This window comes from Cuculus canorus, chromosome 1, assembly GCF_017976375.1.
Source record: "Cuculus canorus isolate bCucCan1 chromosome 1, bCucCan1.pri, whole genome shotgun sequence".
NCBI classification, from domain to species: Eukaryota; Metazoa; Chordata; class Aves; order Cuculiformes; family Cuculidae; genus Cuculus; species Cuculus canorus.
In genome coordinates, this window is record NC_071401.1 from 180,937,092 (window position 1) to 180,954,591 (window position 17,500).

The following is a 17,500-nucleotide window of genomic DNA, read 5'->3' on the forward strand; positions in this document are numbered from 1 at the left end:
CTGCCTTCCATTTGTGCCGTCAGGAATATGACTTTTGTAGGTAACAACAATATATAAATTTGTATGATTCCTTTTTACTGGTTAGTTTTCAGAAACAATAGATGAGTGCTTACCTGGCAAGCTTCTTTACAGGTAAAGCTGAATCTTTCATGTATGATAGAAGAGTGGTGTTAAATACACTGGCTCAGCCTCCACCATTTCTCTGTTAGTCTTTAAAGTAGTTCTAACTTCATTTCTGCAGTCATGTTGATTTATCTAATTTACGCCATCAACATTTTTGTTCTGTTTGTAGCTTTTATTTTGTTACTGCATTCACATGTAGTAATAAAGCAGTTTCCAGTTGGTTTTGCCTGAAATGCTATTTAGATGTGTTAAAAATTTGTTTGTGTATATATCTGTAGTTTTATTTAGCAGTTCTTGTAAGCTATTTCAAAGAAATCAGAGACAACATGCATCAGAAATGTAAGAAACTCTTCGGAACGTGAAGCCGCCATCAGGGTCCATCTTGGAGCTGACCTATTCATCCGTTCTTCAGAAGCTGTTTGACCCATTGTGTTTTGTAGGGATGCTGTAGCCGGTCATCTTCATGACAGAGTCAGGAGTTCTATTTCTTCAGGACACCTTGTAACAAAGTGTTGCAGTCCTAACTCATGTTTCACTTTGTCTCTTCAGTTTTGCATGAGAGGTCTGACCAAGAATGTGTTGGGAGTTTGTGGCCCACTCAAATTAACCACATCATTCACTTGATCATATTTCCACTGAGCCCCTCTACTGTCTTCTACCTGAACTGACTTCAGATATATTGAGAGATTTCTATGAAAAATAGTCAGTTTGCCGCTTTGCTACATATTTTTAAATTCAGGTCAAAAATCTTGAAAAATGCAGGAACTAAACCAAAGAAATATATCTAATGTACATAGTTTGTCATAAATTAGCAGGTTTCTGATAGTCTTCCGACGCAGATAGAACAGTTACACTACACCGGTAAGAAATAAAGTGCAGTCTGGTGTATCAGTGAAGGCTATGAAATGTAACAATTTATATTACCTAATTACATTTAGTCAAATCTCTTTCCTCAATACGTTTTGCTAATTTAAAATTCAAGCAGTTTTCAATATGCCTTGTCCTTTATCTATGGAAAAGAAAATATATACCAGGTACGATACACACATATGTATCCTCACATAAAATTCTGTCAAAGGCAATGTTCTCTACATAAATATGTATTTTTACTAATGATCTTGACTGCCAGTTTTTTTCATTCTTTTGTGCATCATCCTGAAAAACAGGTGAATTAGGTTCTCTGCTTCAGCTTATACGTTGAATGTAATTGTTGAAAAAATACAGGAAAAATAAGTTTGGAGAGAAAAGCTCTAAAGTGTAGAGTAAAGTAGGTGTGCCTCCAAATATAAGCACAAGTACACAGTTAGGGAGATTCAGAGCAGATGCTACAAAAGCTAGCAGAAATATGTCTGATGAAGGGGAATCTGTTTCAGACTGAGGAATACAGGACTCTTGCTGCAGTACGAGTCTTGCTGCACGTCCTACTGGATAGAGTATTTAGCACAGAGCATGAATAAATCAGTGCCACTTACAGAGCTAAGTTGATTTTCACTCTGTTTAGATCAGAATTTTCACTTGTGTGTTTGAAAATACACGAGCCAGGGAAAATAGAAGGATTGAAAAGTTAAAAGAAGTGGAATAGTAAGTGTGCAGCATCTTCACCGTTTGCTGTATATTATAGTAGTAAGTAAATAAGTGTTAGGAAAATTCTTGCAGGGTTTAAAGGTTAAAGGTGCTAATTTAATTGATTTAATCTTCCTCTCTGCCTTCTCATTTCTGTGTGACATGTGGAAGCTGAATAGCATCGCTGAGGCAAAATTCTTACAAGAAGGCAGTTTCAGATCTCACATAAATGGAGGAAATTCTTACTGACTTCAGAGGGAATTGAACACTGACTCCAGTCAATGAATTTTACCCTTTGCTCATGTATCCCGAAGTTGTAAGAACTTGTTCGTCCTGCCCTTAGGACCACATAGACTTAGAATAAAACATTATTGCATAGAGATGTGGTGTTTCCAGTACTATAAAACTTTTAGGTGTCACAAATTGCAGCTACCAGTATTAATTATGTGTAAGTTTGGTGTCTATTCAGAGGAAGTGTACACTCAATGGAGATAGGCACATGCAGAGAATAATTAATCCCATGCTAAGATAGATACCTAAACTAAATCGGATGAATTGTCCTCAAAATTTCCTTATTCTGTTGACTGTAGGAGGAGTCCAGTGATAGCTGAGATTAAATTCCTCCCCATGGGTTTCTGATTCTGAGTGGAAGTCTGGTTTGTCTTTTCCACTTGTATTTTAGAGTAAGACTTTCCAATTTTTTGTTCTTAAAAGTCACTTGTTTGTAAAAGATTATCAACTTTTTTAGTAATGGCTGATAGTTTTTACTTTCAGACTCTTAATTAGTCAATATTTTAAGACTGTAATTTATGCTGTGATGAACTGTGTGAAAAGTGGTATTCTGTGTAATATTAAATTAAGTAATTCCTTCTTAAAGTAAATTCCAGCAGACTTTTATTTCCTTTTTCCTCTAAGCGTTACATTTATACAAAGTCTTTTGGGATATATTCAAGTAATAGAAATAGGAAAAATTTTTCTCTTGTTCATGATTTATTTTATTAATAATGATATTAATTTACTGATTTACAAAAGACTGGAATGTCCTATGGACATCTCACAAAGCAGTATTTGTGAACCAGCTTGCTATTATATAAAAAAAAAAAAAAATTGAATTTTGTTAGAGTGGCTCATTTTCATGGATGAAAAACTTGGCCTGCTGACAGCTGTTTGACTCTGCCCTGGTTAGCATGAACAGGGGTTTCACATAGTGTGTCTGCTGCAGTGCCTTGACACATACCTCAGACTCTTCCATGGGACTTTTCTTTCTTTCATACTGTCATGTCCCACTTAAAGTGAGGTCAACCACACATCCTTGCTGTGCCTTTCCCACTCACACGTGTATTCCTGAGAGCATGTGTGTCAGTGAGTGTTCATACATATGTACACACTTCACCTCAGTATATAATTAACAGTTAGACAGTGTCGAAAAGAGAAAAAAAATGCATTCTTAAATTTTAGTGGACAAACTAAGATTTCCCAGCTTGTAGTTTTCAGTTAGGAGTGGCTGAGAACACTTTCCTCTTTACTGAGGTGGTGGCCCTAGCGCCATACTGCTATGTGTCTATATCTCTTATTTTTCCTCTATAAATTAGATTTCCTTAAAAGACTAGCTGAGCAAGAAAGGTTTTCGTATGCTGAAGTGATGTATTACGCAAATATTTTTCTGGGCTAAGTGTTTTTATTGTGTAAAACATTTACTGCTTTAAGATACTTATTTTGCTGTCTATTTTGATCATATCTTTTGAAACAGTCTCAATAGATTTTTCCATTCGTAACATTATGACACTTGATAAGATGATTGATTATGAAGTGTTGAGAGCCCTGCCATGTGATCATTTATTTTTAAATACACATTTGTACTAGCCAATGCTTAAATTTCTTGCAGGAATACATAAGAGATGCGAAACATAAGCTTGAGTCTGATCAAATCTGATGCCTCTGGAAATAGAGTGCCACAGTACTGCGGTCTTAAAATAACAGATTCTGACTGAAACTGGAACTTTGCAGTGATAAATACTATGTAAAAAATTATGGTCCATCTTTGCTACAAAATAAAAAAGATGTACAGCTGTGGTGCGGGTGAACTAAAATGTGTTTGATGATGATATCTTTCTTTCCTTGTGCAGGTGCCTGTGTCAGTGGCCATGATGACTCCCCAGGTGATCACCCCTCAGCAAATGCAGCAGATTCTCCAGCAGCAAGTGTTGTCTCCGCAACAGCTTCAAGCACTTCTCCAGCAGCAGCAAGCAGTTATGTTGCAGCAGGTAATGTGGGTTACCTGCTTTGGACCGTTAGCACAGGGCATTAGCTCAAGTGTCAGCCAGATTTTATGGGTCTTATTTTATAATATTTCATCTCTCATTTCACCAAAAAGAATGAAAATAAATGTGAAACTTGGCAGTCTTCAAATTTCTTGTTTTAACTGCAGAAGTGTGAAATCGCGATTTTGAAATGTTAAATATTATATTAAAAACAGCAGCAACAGCAGCAGCAGTGGCAGATGTATTACAAATACCGAACAAAATGATATTTAAATTTTCAAGTACTTAGGCACATTTTAATTGTAGACTTGCCAAAGGAAGTGCAAATAGAGTTGTAGATAATTGTTGCTTTAAAATTCATAACACTGTAGTGCTCCCTTTAGTCACATCAATGTTATGCGGTTATGAAATTTGAACTTAACAGCTTATTTCATCATGGGAAAAAGTATTTTTAATTTTATTTGATTTTGCATCCAAAAAATTTGTCCCAGATAAAGCTAAAAATAAGGAGGAAGTTGCTGTTTCCTTAGCAGAAAATCTGGCAGCTAAGTGAAGAATCCATGAACTCGTTAGTTGTACAACAAAGATAGTGTCAGTGATTAGTACCTCAGTGTAACACAGAGTGGATTTTTTGTTGAGTGCTTTAATTGTCATACAGAAAATAATGTGTCTGTTTGTTGTAGTCATAGGTCAATCACTGTATGTTTGAAGACTTTAATATCCAGTACCATGATCATTACAGGCAATTCACCTTCAGTTGTGAATCCAGCATCCCGCTAAACCGATTGACAGATTAATTACTTTTTTCCCCTAAGAAACAGACAGTTTAGTTTGGCCTTAGTGACTTTGTAGGTTTCTTGCAAGTGGATGAGTGCAGGTTCTGATTTGTTATATAGGACATGTGAGGAACTTAGGTGTAGTTATTTGAGGAGTTAATTTGGCTCTTGCATTCCCTTTAGAATACAGATTTTCTATACCCTTTTGTTTAGGATATTTTGGAATCTGCATTGGAAAATTTCAGAACCGCCTTGGAAAAAAATGTATGTAGATCTGCCTCTTCAAATCACATTTTTTATTATGAGGTGATTCTTAATGGCTACGCTACCATATGCCAATCTAGAAGAGTTTAGGAGATTTATAATACTTGAAACTTTTGCCTTTATTTATTAAAGTCAAAATGGTTTATTCAGCAACAACTACAAGAGTTTTACAAGAAACAGCAAGAGCAGTTACATCTTCAGCTTTTGCAGCAGCAGCAACAGCAGCAGCAACAGCAACAACAGCAGCAGCAACAACAGCAACAACAGCAGCAGCAGCAGCAGCAACAGCAGCAGCAGCAGCAGCAGCAACAGCAGCAGCAACAGCATCCAGGAAAGCAAGCAAAAGAGGTAGGAGCTAAGACCCTTGCTGATGCATACTAGTCAGAGCTGTCAGAAGCTTGGAAAAGACAAGATAGGTTAAGATTCTTTTCCTGTAGCAAGGATGCAGCTATCAAAGATTTGTTCTTATGTTTTTACCGGGCCTAATAGCAGTGCAAATAAAATTCTCCAGCTCCCATTTCCGAGACATAGGATTTGAGCAGTCTAGTGCTGCTGTTGTCTAATGTTCACTAATGAATCTGAGTGTGCAAAGAACAAGCTGTGTGGTGGACACTGTACTAATTATCTTGTATTCACAGGCAATCTGTGTTGGGGAAGGAGCCTTACTTTTCTCAGTGGCACAGCTCAGAGAGCATGCAAATTTAGTCCATGGCTGAAAAAGAGCGATTGAGCACAGATTTCAAAGTCACAGGCCTCTGATTAATGAACTGCTACTGTAGGTTTGGAGTGGCGAGTAGAAAGTTACAGTTTGATGTGCTCATAAATCAACCTGACAAGAGCGTTTCTCAGGCCTAGCTTGCACTTGTCAGCAAACTGCATCAAATATAAACATAATACAAACAAAACATGTTGAAGTAGTTAAATTGATCAGCAGGTATCCTAGACGTTGTCTTCAAGCTGCCCATTATGCAAACGTCGAGGAAGCAGTTGTGACCTCCTGAGGCTTTGTTTCTGTTTGGATTTGTGAATAGAATTTCAGACAGCCATCAACTACGGAGCAGAAATTGCTCCCGTATTTCTCTGGAGGCTCTGGGCAATCCACATGACTTGCTCCATTATGCAGTCTGTTTTCCAGTGAGCGCATCAGAAGTTTCTCTTTTCCCCAAACTAGAAAGGAAAGGTCTTCCACAGCAGCTTGTCTTTCTCTGAAGTGTGACTGCCTCTTCGTACCCTCCTGAGTCTTTGCAGACTCCAGTTTGTCTTGAAATGCTTCACAAAATTGGAACTTATACTTTTGCTCCATAATAGGGCACTTTGTTGCCTTGAATGCAATGCTCCTTTTAATATATTCCAACAAGAAAAGAGAGAGAGCTAACAGGCCAGTGAAATGAAGGCTACATCCCCGTTTACTAATAGATCACTAGAGACCACATTCATGGGCCACTGCAGACCAAACTTAGTCAACTGGAAAAACAAGAGTGCCTTTGAATCACAGGCTGCTATAAAGAGTTACACTTTTAGCATAGATAAATTTGTTATCATCTGCCGTGGGCTGGGCTTCCTTTTTTTTGTTTGAAACAGTTGTTATATACTTTCTCTTGACCCTTTTCTTTAGTGTGCCATTAAGTGTATCTTGCCATTTTCTCTAATAGCTTGAATGAATATAATAGAAAATTTCAAACTCTTTCACTGCCTGAGTATTCTACAAATACCATTATTATTTAATAGCTGAGATTAAAGGAAAAGAAGTTGATTTTACATTTTGGGGTTTTTAGCTTTCAGTGCTCAATTTACTCTTTGCTGCATTTGCTTCCCACCTCCCCCGCTTCTTGTTGTAGCAGCAGCAGCAGCAGCAGTTGGCAGCCCAGCAGCTTGTCTTCCAGCAGCAGCTCCTCCAGATGCAACAACTTCAGCAGCAACAACATCTGCTGAACCTTCAGCGTCAGGGACTCATTTCCATCCCACCTGGCCAATCTGCTCTTCCTGTCCAGTCTCTGCCACAAGGTATTTGAGTAATACACAGTTGGAATAACTTCTAATTCAGAACTTTTTTAATCATTCCATTTGCATTCGAACTTCAGCAGTTTCCCATTGTGATGCTTAAGCATACTGTATTATTAAACTTTATTATTCATATTATCAAATTTCCTTAAGGCTGATAAATTTTACAGCATACTTTTAAGAAAGAAAACATTTTTGGGGTGTTTTTTCTTAGATATAGGATGGATATTTATTGGGTTTGTGTGTTGAAAACAATTTCTAATAGTAACAATTCAAGCACTATTACTTTTCTCTGAGGAATTACTGAAATCTGATTTAGTGGAAATGTTATAGTTTCATTTAATATAAGCAAACAGATATAAAATATATCAGGCAGTAATATTAAAGCCATTCTAAAACTGACTTTTTTTTTTTTCTCCTTCTAAGAAGAGAAAGTGTTTGGCATTGAAAGTGCTTTGAACCTTCAATTTATGACATATGAATTTAGGGATAAAACTCAGGATTCTTTTCTTTTTTTTGCTATTCCCTTATATTAAATATGTTAAATATGACACAAAGTTTTGAAGTGGTGATTGCAATAGTAATGAATTATGACTGGCAAGTAATAGTGAAGACTTCTTGGGAAAAAAAATCCCTTTGTCACTTTGATCAAGATTGCTCAATGCTGAAAATGAGCTCAAACTCTGGTACTTGACACAAATGCATTCATGGTTGAAAGAAAATAGGGCACGCACTTTTGAAAAGTAAATTAACTTGGAGCTAAATGCTGCTTACATTTTAAGATAAGGCCAAAGACTTCCCATCTTAAGGGCTCTGTCTATAACCTGTGAGGTATGTGTTTCTGTTTGTGTTACCATAGAGAGGTGAGCTTAATGTCTGTCATAAAAATTACACAATACTCTGATCTCTGACATTCCAGTCCTACAATGAGTGTTGTTTAGACTGTGTTCGTGGCAGGTAACATTACTTTTAATTCATCTTCCACCACATAACTCTTATGAAATCAAAGCTTCAGGAATTAGATCAGTAAAAGCATATTAAACAGTATAGACAAAAAACCAAACCAAAACAAAACCACAAGAAAGGCATGAGAAAGACTTACCCACTAAAAAACTCAATTCCTGGAAAGCAGATGTTACAGTTAAGTGTGTAAATTCCATACATTGTTTTTTGTGGAAAATCTATGACATAAGCGTATCTAAAGTCGTAAGAATTACAACAAAAAACAGTCCTGAGTGAGCTATCACACTAAATATTATTATTTGAGACCAGGAGTGAGGAGGCATGCTGATTTATGAATTTGGACACGTGAGACTGGTAGTGCCGGTTTCCTTTTGTACAAAATCACATTAGACCAGAGTGGAAAAAAAGCAATTGAAACACAACCTCCCTCCAAACAGCTTTACCTTCTGCAGCCTCCCCTTGTGCCATCTGTTGCAAGAGGAATTCCTCAGGTTTTCTCTCACATTAAGCAATCCCTATAGATTTCCCTAAGCACTCCTACCCAATTGCATTGATATTCATTAGTTCAATGCAGCACTCATTCATTCACTCCTAGTAGAAAAACAGAAAAAATTATACCTTTTTTAATACATTTTTAGAACTAATAAACAATTCTTTATGAGAACTTACTTTAAGAACTTTCTTTTACTCAAAGTATTAAGCATAACTGAAGTAATGATAAAAAAGAGTGATAGTAAAGAAATAAAAAATATAAACTTTTACACTTAAAATATATGTGGATTGTTCTATTTAAAGTGAATTAATCTATTGTTTGCTTCTGCCTTGATAATTTTTAATCATAATGAATTCCAGTCAAGTATTTCATTCTTCCATTTTTCTCTTCTAGTTCTGGTATCTACTGTGTATGTTGTGTTTGTTTAGATACACTAGTTAATTTATAGGACCTCAATTTTTCATAGCCCTGATGTAGATGTGCAAACTTAAAAAACGTAAGACAGCTTCTCCTGGAAAATCTCTGCATCTCCAGTGAGGCCATGCCCTCACTGCCAGCCTAGATGAAATTAGAGCGATGAGGGTAACAAGAAAAGTTTTTCAAACCAGAAACTAAAGCAAAGAGAACCAAACCCAGAGTTGTGACCAGCTCCAAGTTCTTTCTGTGGGCTCCTTTTACAGCTCATTGTGTCTTTCATAGGAAGGTAAAGCAACCAGTCCAGTTCATAACAATGTAATGAAGATTAATAGGATTCAGATCTATTGAGACTGTCTCACAAATCTTAAAATTACACATCCAAAAACATTCAAATATATCCAATATTTTCAGTTTATTTAACATAGATACCCTGCATTGGGGTTTACATAAAAGTAAGGAGACCAAACTTCCTCTGTTTTTCTCATAGAATTAAGCAAATTTTGTGACAGACATTTTCTGTGACAGTATTAAATTAAACTTTCAGAATTTAAGGTAATAGACACTGGATGCAGAAAAAAAAAGGGTATTTTTGTCCTTCCACTGTGTTGCAAATATATAATGTGGTTATACAGAAGGATTTATAAGTGTGTATCACAAATATTTTTATATTGCTGAGTTATGTGGATGGCTAGAAGAATGACAGAAACACGGGGGGATTCATGTTTCTTAGTTACTGGCCATAAAGAATCCTGTAAACCACAAATTATTAGTGCTCTAAGTAGAGTTCATGCCTTCAAAGGGCAGGAATGTTTACCATGTTTTCTTGATGGTCAGGTATGGCAAATAAGACAGAAGAGGTGTTTTAGCATCTATTTTGTGACAAGATCTTTACTATGAGGATCTTGCTCACTGTGACTTCCATGTTATGCTGCATGGATGCTAGCTAAATGCAAATAACTGTAAAAAATGTAAAAAAAAACACCAAACCCAAATTTTGATCAGGCCATATTGGAAAATAAGAAAAACAGATGCATCAATGGGTTTTATAAGTAGTAGTTTTAATAAGTATTTATTCAAACATAAAAATAGAGTAGATAGTGGTGAAAAAAGTTGTAAGACTAACTTCAAAATCCCCAAATTCTTGGTGTTAGTATATTGCACTGCAAGCCAGTATTAGACCTTTTCATTATAGTCTGCAATTTTATTCTACTCTGGATCCTCTTCCTGGTCCTTTCTCCTTTAATGAAGTGTGGAGACAGTATTGAGGGTTATCACAACCTATGAAACTTACCCTACTTTTACATGTGGACGGGCTATTCATAAAGGTTTGTGGGGACAGGACCAGGGGAAATGGGTGTAAACTGAAGAGGGGCAGATTTAGACTGGACATTAGGAAGAATTTCTTCACTATGACAGTGATGAGGCACTGGCACAGGTTGCCCAGGGAGGTTGTAGCTGCCCCATCCCTGGACATGTTCAAGGCCAGGTTGGATGGGGCCGTGGGCAGCCTGATCTGGTGGGATGTCCCTGCCCATGGCAGGGGGATTGGAACAAGATGATCTTTAAGGTCCCTTCCAACCCTAACTAGTCTATGATTCTATGAGTCTATGATTCTATCTTGACTAAAATATCCTTCAGCCATTTTACAAGTCTCTTGTAAAATGAGAGTTGGACTTTTTTAGACACAGAAACTACAAAATTGTCATAATTTACGATTAATTACAAATCTGCTTATTAACTTTATACTTTTTAAGAGCATGCCCTTAATCCTTTTATCCTAAAAGACAGCTTTTCAGAGTGCTATGAAGAAGTGATAAAATAGCCAGTCTGAGCCCAGAGTGAAATTCCTTTCCGATTTGAAAAACATCTCGGTGAGCTAAGCAGCCTGGAGATCCTGCTCCAGCCACGGCTTCGTGCAGAGAGGCTGCCCAGCAGTTGCTCAGAGGAGCAGGAGACCACTGCCCATGGGAAGGCTGTTTCTCCAGCCACTCCCAGCCCTGATTTGTTCATCCAGCTTCTGGGGCAGCTCTTACTTAGCTCCCCGAGGGCCCAAAGTTTGATGATCTCTGATGAAAATTTTCTCACTGCAAGGCACTACAGTATGTTTACACTCTGATTTTTCAAACAGGTTGGTTTTTTTCCTTGAGTTTTATTTTTTTCAATACAAAAGTAGTTCATTGAGTTCAACAGCCAAAGCAAAGGAAGACTTTGAAATTAATAATGTACTGTGTATATCATGCCACCTAAATGAATACATTACTTTTCATTTTGAATTGTGATTACATTTGTGGGTAACTATTATTTACCATGCTAAAATGGGTTATTTGCAGTGTTGCTGGAACATACCTCATGAACACAGCAGTAATTACTTACCTTCATTAAACAATTACAACTATATTGACATCACTCTTGTTACCCATCTCTCTAATGCAGTAAATTAGAGCCTGACTTCTTTGCTTTCTTCCTTAAAACCTAGCTTTTTGCTGTCCAAATATGGTATAAACTACAGTTTAGAGACTTTCATTCCAATCAGTTCTTTCTCATCTTGTCATTAACTGAGTTTGCCAGTGGATGTTGATATCTACGTTAGAGAGGCAGGTTGCAAAATAATTATCTAAAAATGAGCACCTTTCATAATGAAAAAAATTGAATATTTTCCAAACAATTTGTTTCCAAAAATTATTATTTCTGTAAATCACTACTAGTCTGTTTCTTTAATAGCTTTGGATACTTCATAGTGAGATGGCTAGTGAGAAGTATTAAGGAACTTATTGTGCTTTTTCGTAATTTTTTGCTGAATACATTTTAGTAGTCTAACTTCCTATGTCTCCAAAGTAAAACATTATCTAATAAACAGATTTGTCAAACAGCGAAAGCCAAATATTTATAGCTTTCTATCTTTCTATCTTGTTTACTAAACAAAAGCATCCTTAATGAAAGTTTGTATTACTAGATACATTTTAATCCTTTTCTGAGGGACAATAAATTTGAGTTCTTTCATAAAATAAAAAGGTCAAAATTTCAGTTCAGACAACATCAGCATTTTGAATGTTTTGCATTCCAGCATACTTAAATACCATGAGCATGTCCTACCTAATTTCACTTGCTGAGATGGGATACAAAAGGTAGAATTAGAATTTAAGATACATCTGGCGCAAACCATGTTAGGCTGAAAATCCTGGCCATGAAATCAAATCTTTCACAAGAAGCTCTCTGGGCTTCTTCTTTCCTGTATCTATTTCAGTTTTCTTCAAATGAGAGATGCCAAACTTATAAAGATTGACAGTGACAGAAGATTTATATATTTCTGCTGAACTCCTCATCTTTCAATATATAAATTGCATGTTTGGTGGGAAGATAAGGGAATGCTCACAGCTCTTCTCTTGTCTGTATTTTGGGAGTCTACTTCAAGCAGAAACATCTTGTTATGGAAGTTTCCATGACTTTGTGCAAAGTGCTCAACTCGAGGCAGACAACCCTAACACAGATATATGAGTACACTCTATGAGCCATTGCTATTTGTGGCCCAGGATAAATCCTGGAAATGACAACTTTCCAGGCTACAAGTGGAGTAGAGAGCAAATTTAAGTTCTATCTGCAAAGATCTGGTGGCTAGACTCCATAGTAGTACTGTGCATATAGCAGAGAAGTTTGAGAAGCTTTTCAAATTTTGTATGGCTGCCCATCACCCCAGGAGACTGGTGAGGCAGTCTTCTTTCTCCAAGGGCTGGACAAAAAAAATAGCGGAGGAGTTTGATGGTCTACACTAAATGTAATTTCATCTGTGTAGAGGGAGTTGTAAATAGGCCAGTTTTGTTGGCTTTCTAGGTGACGCTGAATGGTACCAAAGAGCTTAAGCGGTCACAGTATCTAGCTCTGCTGTAGTGGTTTTGTTTTGGTTTTGCCTCTTAAGACACATTTTAAAACAGAACAATTTTTATTAATACTAAACAAGACTAATGCATATACAGGTGTCATTGATTAAAGTCAGATGCATTATGCTCAAATGTTAAACCTGTTGTGATCTCATTGATTTCATTTTTGTCTTCTGATTTTTCTCCCTCCAGCCTTCTTCCCCTGCTCCCTGCTCTTGTTAAGTGTTTAAAGACAATAACGGTGTTTGTGTCCTTGGTGTAATATGTTTTTCTATTTTCTGTTACGTGTTTGATTCTTTTGATTAAGAGGAATTATAAAACTGCAGTTAACTATGGATGCATTGAGTTGTGTTTCCATGTCACGAAATTGATTAAACAGACAACAAAAGTCTTGTAAGGAACTATATTCAGGGTTGCTTTTTTTTTTCTTTGTAAGAAGTAGTCGCAGGTTCTTTGTAGGTTTCAATCTCTGGTCCTTGAGCAATGTTTTCAGAAGGAGTATAATATTAGAGAGAAGACAGTTAGATTACCTGAATTCTGACAGAAGAAAAAATGAATTTATGTTTTACTACACATTGATTGTGCTGGAAAAACAGCTTCAGCTTTATTGTTGGCATTAATCCATTAATAACACTGAGCTCATTATATGAAACTCTTTTATTTTGTTATATTAGTGGGGCTTTCTTTCATTTTATAGCTGGCTTAAGTCCTGCTGAGATTCAGCAGTTATGGAAAGAAGTGACTGGAGTTCACAGTATGGAAGACAATGGCATTAAACATGGAGGGCTAGACCTCACTACTAACAATTCCTCCTCTACTACCTCCTCCACCACTTCCAAAGCATCACCACCAATAACTCATCATTCCATAGTGAATGGACAGTCTTCAGTTCTAAATGCAAGGCGAGACAGGTAATTCTGATGAGATTTCAACTGTGCTTATCATTTGACGTAAAACTGTGTTTAACATCATAAGTCAGATTATTTCCAATCACAAAATAACACTCAATACAGGTTACTGAACAGATCACGGAGACCTGATTTTCAAAATTGTTTATCAATAGAGCATCATTTTCAATAACGATGTCTAATTTTGCAGATGCAATTACAATACCTGCCTGTGGTTTTAAAATACTTAAATTTTTGATGGTTTTGGTTAAAAATAGAAATCCCAATATGTAGTGTGCTGGTTTAGATGTTTAAATATAGATTTGTGGGCACTTTTTTAGGCGCTTGGTTTCATCCATACTTGATTTGATACATCTAGCAGTCAGGCCCTTACTATTGAATCACACTGCTGGTTTCATAGAAGTACATAAGTCTTAGTGTTCAAGGCAGTAATTCAATGCAAAGACTTCCTGTAAAAAGTGCTTTAAATATTAGTACATTGAAGCAGTTCTCATATTGTTTGTCTCTTGTGAAGAATACCATTGAATTTTCCTTCTTATATCCACAATAGTAATGCAGTTGACATATTTCATACAGAATTTCAGTGGCATTACCAAAATACAGTGGAATTCAACCATGTAGATGAAGTTAAAATAATTTTTCAGACACATTGACAGATATTCTTCTGTTCCTTATTTTCGAGTAATAGATTAACTGCATACAAGAGTACACAGTATCTGTAGCACTTCATAATAAATATATTAGTATAGTCAGATGTAGATGATCTCAACAGAAGATGAAATTTAATTTGTAGCTACATAACCTAAATTTCAAATAATTGTATTTTCAAATAAATATTCTATTTAATTATTTTAATATTTATAATAGGAGACTGTAATTACTTGTAATTACTTGTCTGTGGTCTGTGGTGACTGTAAAAACATTTTTCAGTAATTATTTTGGATTACTTAAAAACTGGTTCTTCTCTGAATACCTTTACAGTAGTACTTCTACTTAGAATTGTGATTATGTTTCAGAGAACAGTTCTTTTCTTGAGGATATGTAGCCAATGCCCACCTCCACAGGGCAGTCCCCTGAATTTCTTTGATACCTGTACACAGCTGAAACTGTTGAGGAGGGAATAGAGTTTGGGGTTTTTTATGAAGCCAAGTAGCTAATGGAAGCAATGCTTGTGAAAAAAAAATATTTTTTAATTGAAGCAACTTCATTTTTATACACATTGAAACAGAAAATCCAAATATTTTTGTAGGAACATTCACAATATTCATAAATTCTGACTGTCCATCTTCAATATTTCTTCTTAAAATTGATCACTACTGAGTATATTTTTTATTTATAGGTAAATGTTACACCAAGGTCATATGGCAGAATTAGCATATGGTATTATACAGTCATCTTACTTTTTCATCCTTTATTAACAGTCATCCTTGGCTCTATTTCTTCTCTAATTGGAACATCATCTAGCCTTGGCAGTTGAACTATTCAATAGAACGATTAAATTTTTCTGACTGCTCTGAGCTAAATTGACCTGTTTTGACCTGTTTGTCACTGATCGTAACCTGACAGGCGCTAGCAGCCTCCAACGATTATGGCTTTTGAGATGAATCTGATGCTTTATTCTTTTGCTGCAGCTCGTCACATGAGGAGACTGGGGCCTCCCATACTCTCTATGGTCATGGAGTTTGCAAATGGCCTGGCTGTGAAAGCATTTGTGAAGATTTTGGACAATTTTTAAAGTAGGTGGATTTTTACTTGTTGACACAGGGTTGTTTAGGGAGACGGAAAGAGAAAGATGGCAGAGTTTTACCATAAATCATGTCAGAGATTTTTTTTTTTGTGTATTCCAAGCAACTGGTTAATTGAGACTATCTGCAGAGGGTCAAATTGTTATCCGTTCTTTCATGTCTAACACTTTTGCAGGCCTTGCAATAGCACAGTGTTTAATCCTCTTATTATCCTTTACTGAAATGGAGAAATTTGAAGAGATACTTTAGATTGTATATTGAATAGTAGGGGTATAAAAAAAAGCATGTTTTAAATTGTGGCAGTTTGCGTACAGTGGGCACTGATGTGTATAATATAAAAAAAAAGGACCAAGTGTGACCATTTAACTCTCACTCACTAATTTATTTTTGCTTTTATTCTTGTATGTGCACAAGATACACGGAAAAAAAAACCACTGTGAAGTATTTTGAATGGTTTGCACCTTTCAGAACTCAACAGTTATGTCAAAATTTTTTTCCTTTTAGTATTTAGTTTTGCCAGCAGTTTTCTGAATTAAAGCATTTAGAATACAAGTGACTCAGCTTTTGCTTTTGATTTGCAGCTTCAACCTACAAGGGATTCCTGCATTTTTTTCCTCCTTTTTTTTTTTAATTAAAATAAATACTAGTATTTCTGTGTTCATTTGAATTTTCAACACCAACAGTAATTTTCTACCTATGGACATTATGGACTGGTCCGTGTCAGAAGAGCCATACTAATTCTGGCATGCAATAGATCTTAATGGAAAGCTACAGATAGTCTTATATAGATGAGTAACTTCAGAGGCTGAGACTCTTACGTTGTCATGGTGCAGCTAACAGGGTGAATGAACTGTTTCATGCTTCATCAACAATTAAGTTAATTAGCTCATTTGAAATTGCACTGCTTTGTTGCCAGGATGTTGGCAGAAACATCAAAAAGATGTGTTTACAAATGGTAGACTGCATGGTATGTAACAAAAGCACCTTAATGGCAGACCATCAGTACTCAGTGTTGCAATAATTTTTATATTAGAATTATAGCAATACATTTCATAAGGTATTTGCAATGTTTTCTCTATCTTTCATTCTGCCTTTCAGTTTTAAATGAAGTAACCTATACTGACTAGCAAATTTTAGGTAGGTAAGTCCGTTAAGTGGAATTTCAAAATAATGTCTTATCATTGGGGAAACTTATATGGGATTTAAAAGAACTCAATTTACACAAGTTTGCATTAAAAGGAAAATATAATCTTCCAAATTCAACTTAGTGTTCTAAGTATAGTTAATACTAAGAATGAAAATTCATTTAACTCATGCATTATCCTCTTCAAGAAAAACTACGTTTTCTAAATTCGTCCGTCCTTCTAGGCGATGCTAATTCTGTGGGCGGTCTTCGCACATCCATTATGTCAGGTCTCTTGTTATAATCCATGATCACTAAAACCATTTTGATTAAGACAGTATAGTGCTAGGTTTACAGATGCTCTTGCCTTCCTGAACCAAATAACCCTGGAAAATTGTGAAAGCGTCATATAGCATCTTGATAATTCTGATGCAGAGTCAGTCAGGGTTTACAGCGGTGTCATCGCTTTTGTCCTGTGCACAAGCAAAAAAATGTTTGAGATTATTTTATTATTTCTTCTCTTCATTGAATTCTGTCTTCTATGCCCTAAAAACTAATAAGAGGTCATGCTGCTGAACAGGCGAGGTTGTTTATGAAACAGAAATATTCTTTCATTTTACACTAGCGTTAAGATGGAAATCAATACATAACCTTGCATTAGATTCTTTAGTACCTTTTCGTGTTCACACTAATGCAAAATCCCCATTACAATTAAAAAACATTTTCTTTCAATTAAATATCAACTTTTAGTCCAAAGATTGACCATTTTTCCAACCCATTAACTTTATAGGGGATGACAGGGCTAATGGCTGTAGTTTTCAAGGCTTTCCTCTTAGTCTAATCTTTGTTACGATGTTTTAGGTTCTCTGACTTGAAATAATATGATACCTGTGTTAAGAGAGTTAATGCAAGTATATTGTACCAAAATGAAATATTAATAAGGTACACTACCCCAGCCTAGTAGTATGTATCTCTATAATATGCTTAT

The 17,500-nt window shown here is 35.9% G+C and overlaps 1 protein-coding gene across 14 annotated transcripts in view; it reads left to right on the forward strand.

Moving 5' to 3' along the window:
• FOXP2 (forkhead box P2) overlaps positions 1-17,500 on the forward strand; it is a 417,066-nt gene that overhangs the window by 348,886 nt on the left and 50,680 nt on the right. For 10 of the 14 annotated variants that reach the window (XM_054072186.1, XM_054072196.1, XM_054072209.1 and 7 more), the window contains 5 exons: positions 3,813-3,950; positions 5,138-5,335; positions 6,826-6,991; positions 13,434-13,647; positions 15,276-15,380. In XM_054072186.1, the coding sequence (XP_053928161.1) occupies positions 3,813-3,950; positions 5,138-5,335; positions 6,826-6,991; positions 13,434-13,647; positions 15,276-15,380 (821 nt within the window). Of the gene's footprint in view, positions 1-3,812; positions 3,951-4,936; positions 4,988-5,137; positions 5,336-6,825; positions 6,992-13,433; positions 13,648-15,275; positions 15,381-17,500 lie in introns of all 14 variants that reach the window. The other 4 variants (XM_054072236.1, XM_054072282.1, XM_054072226.1 and 1 more) reach the window with 4 other exon arrangements.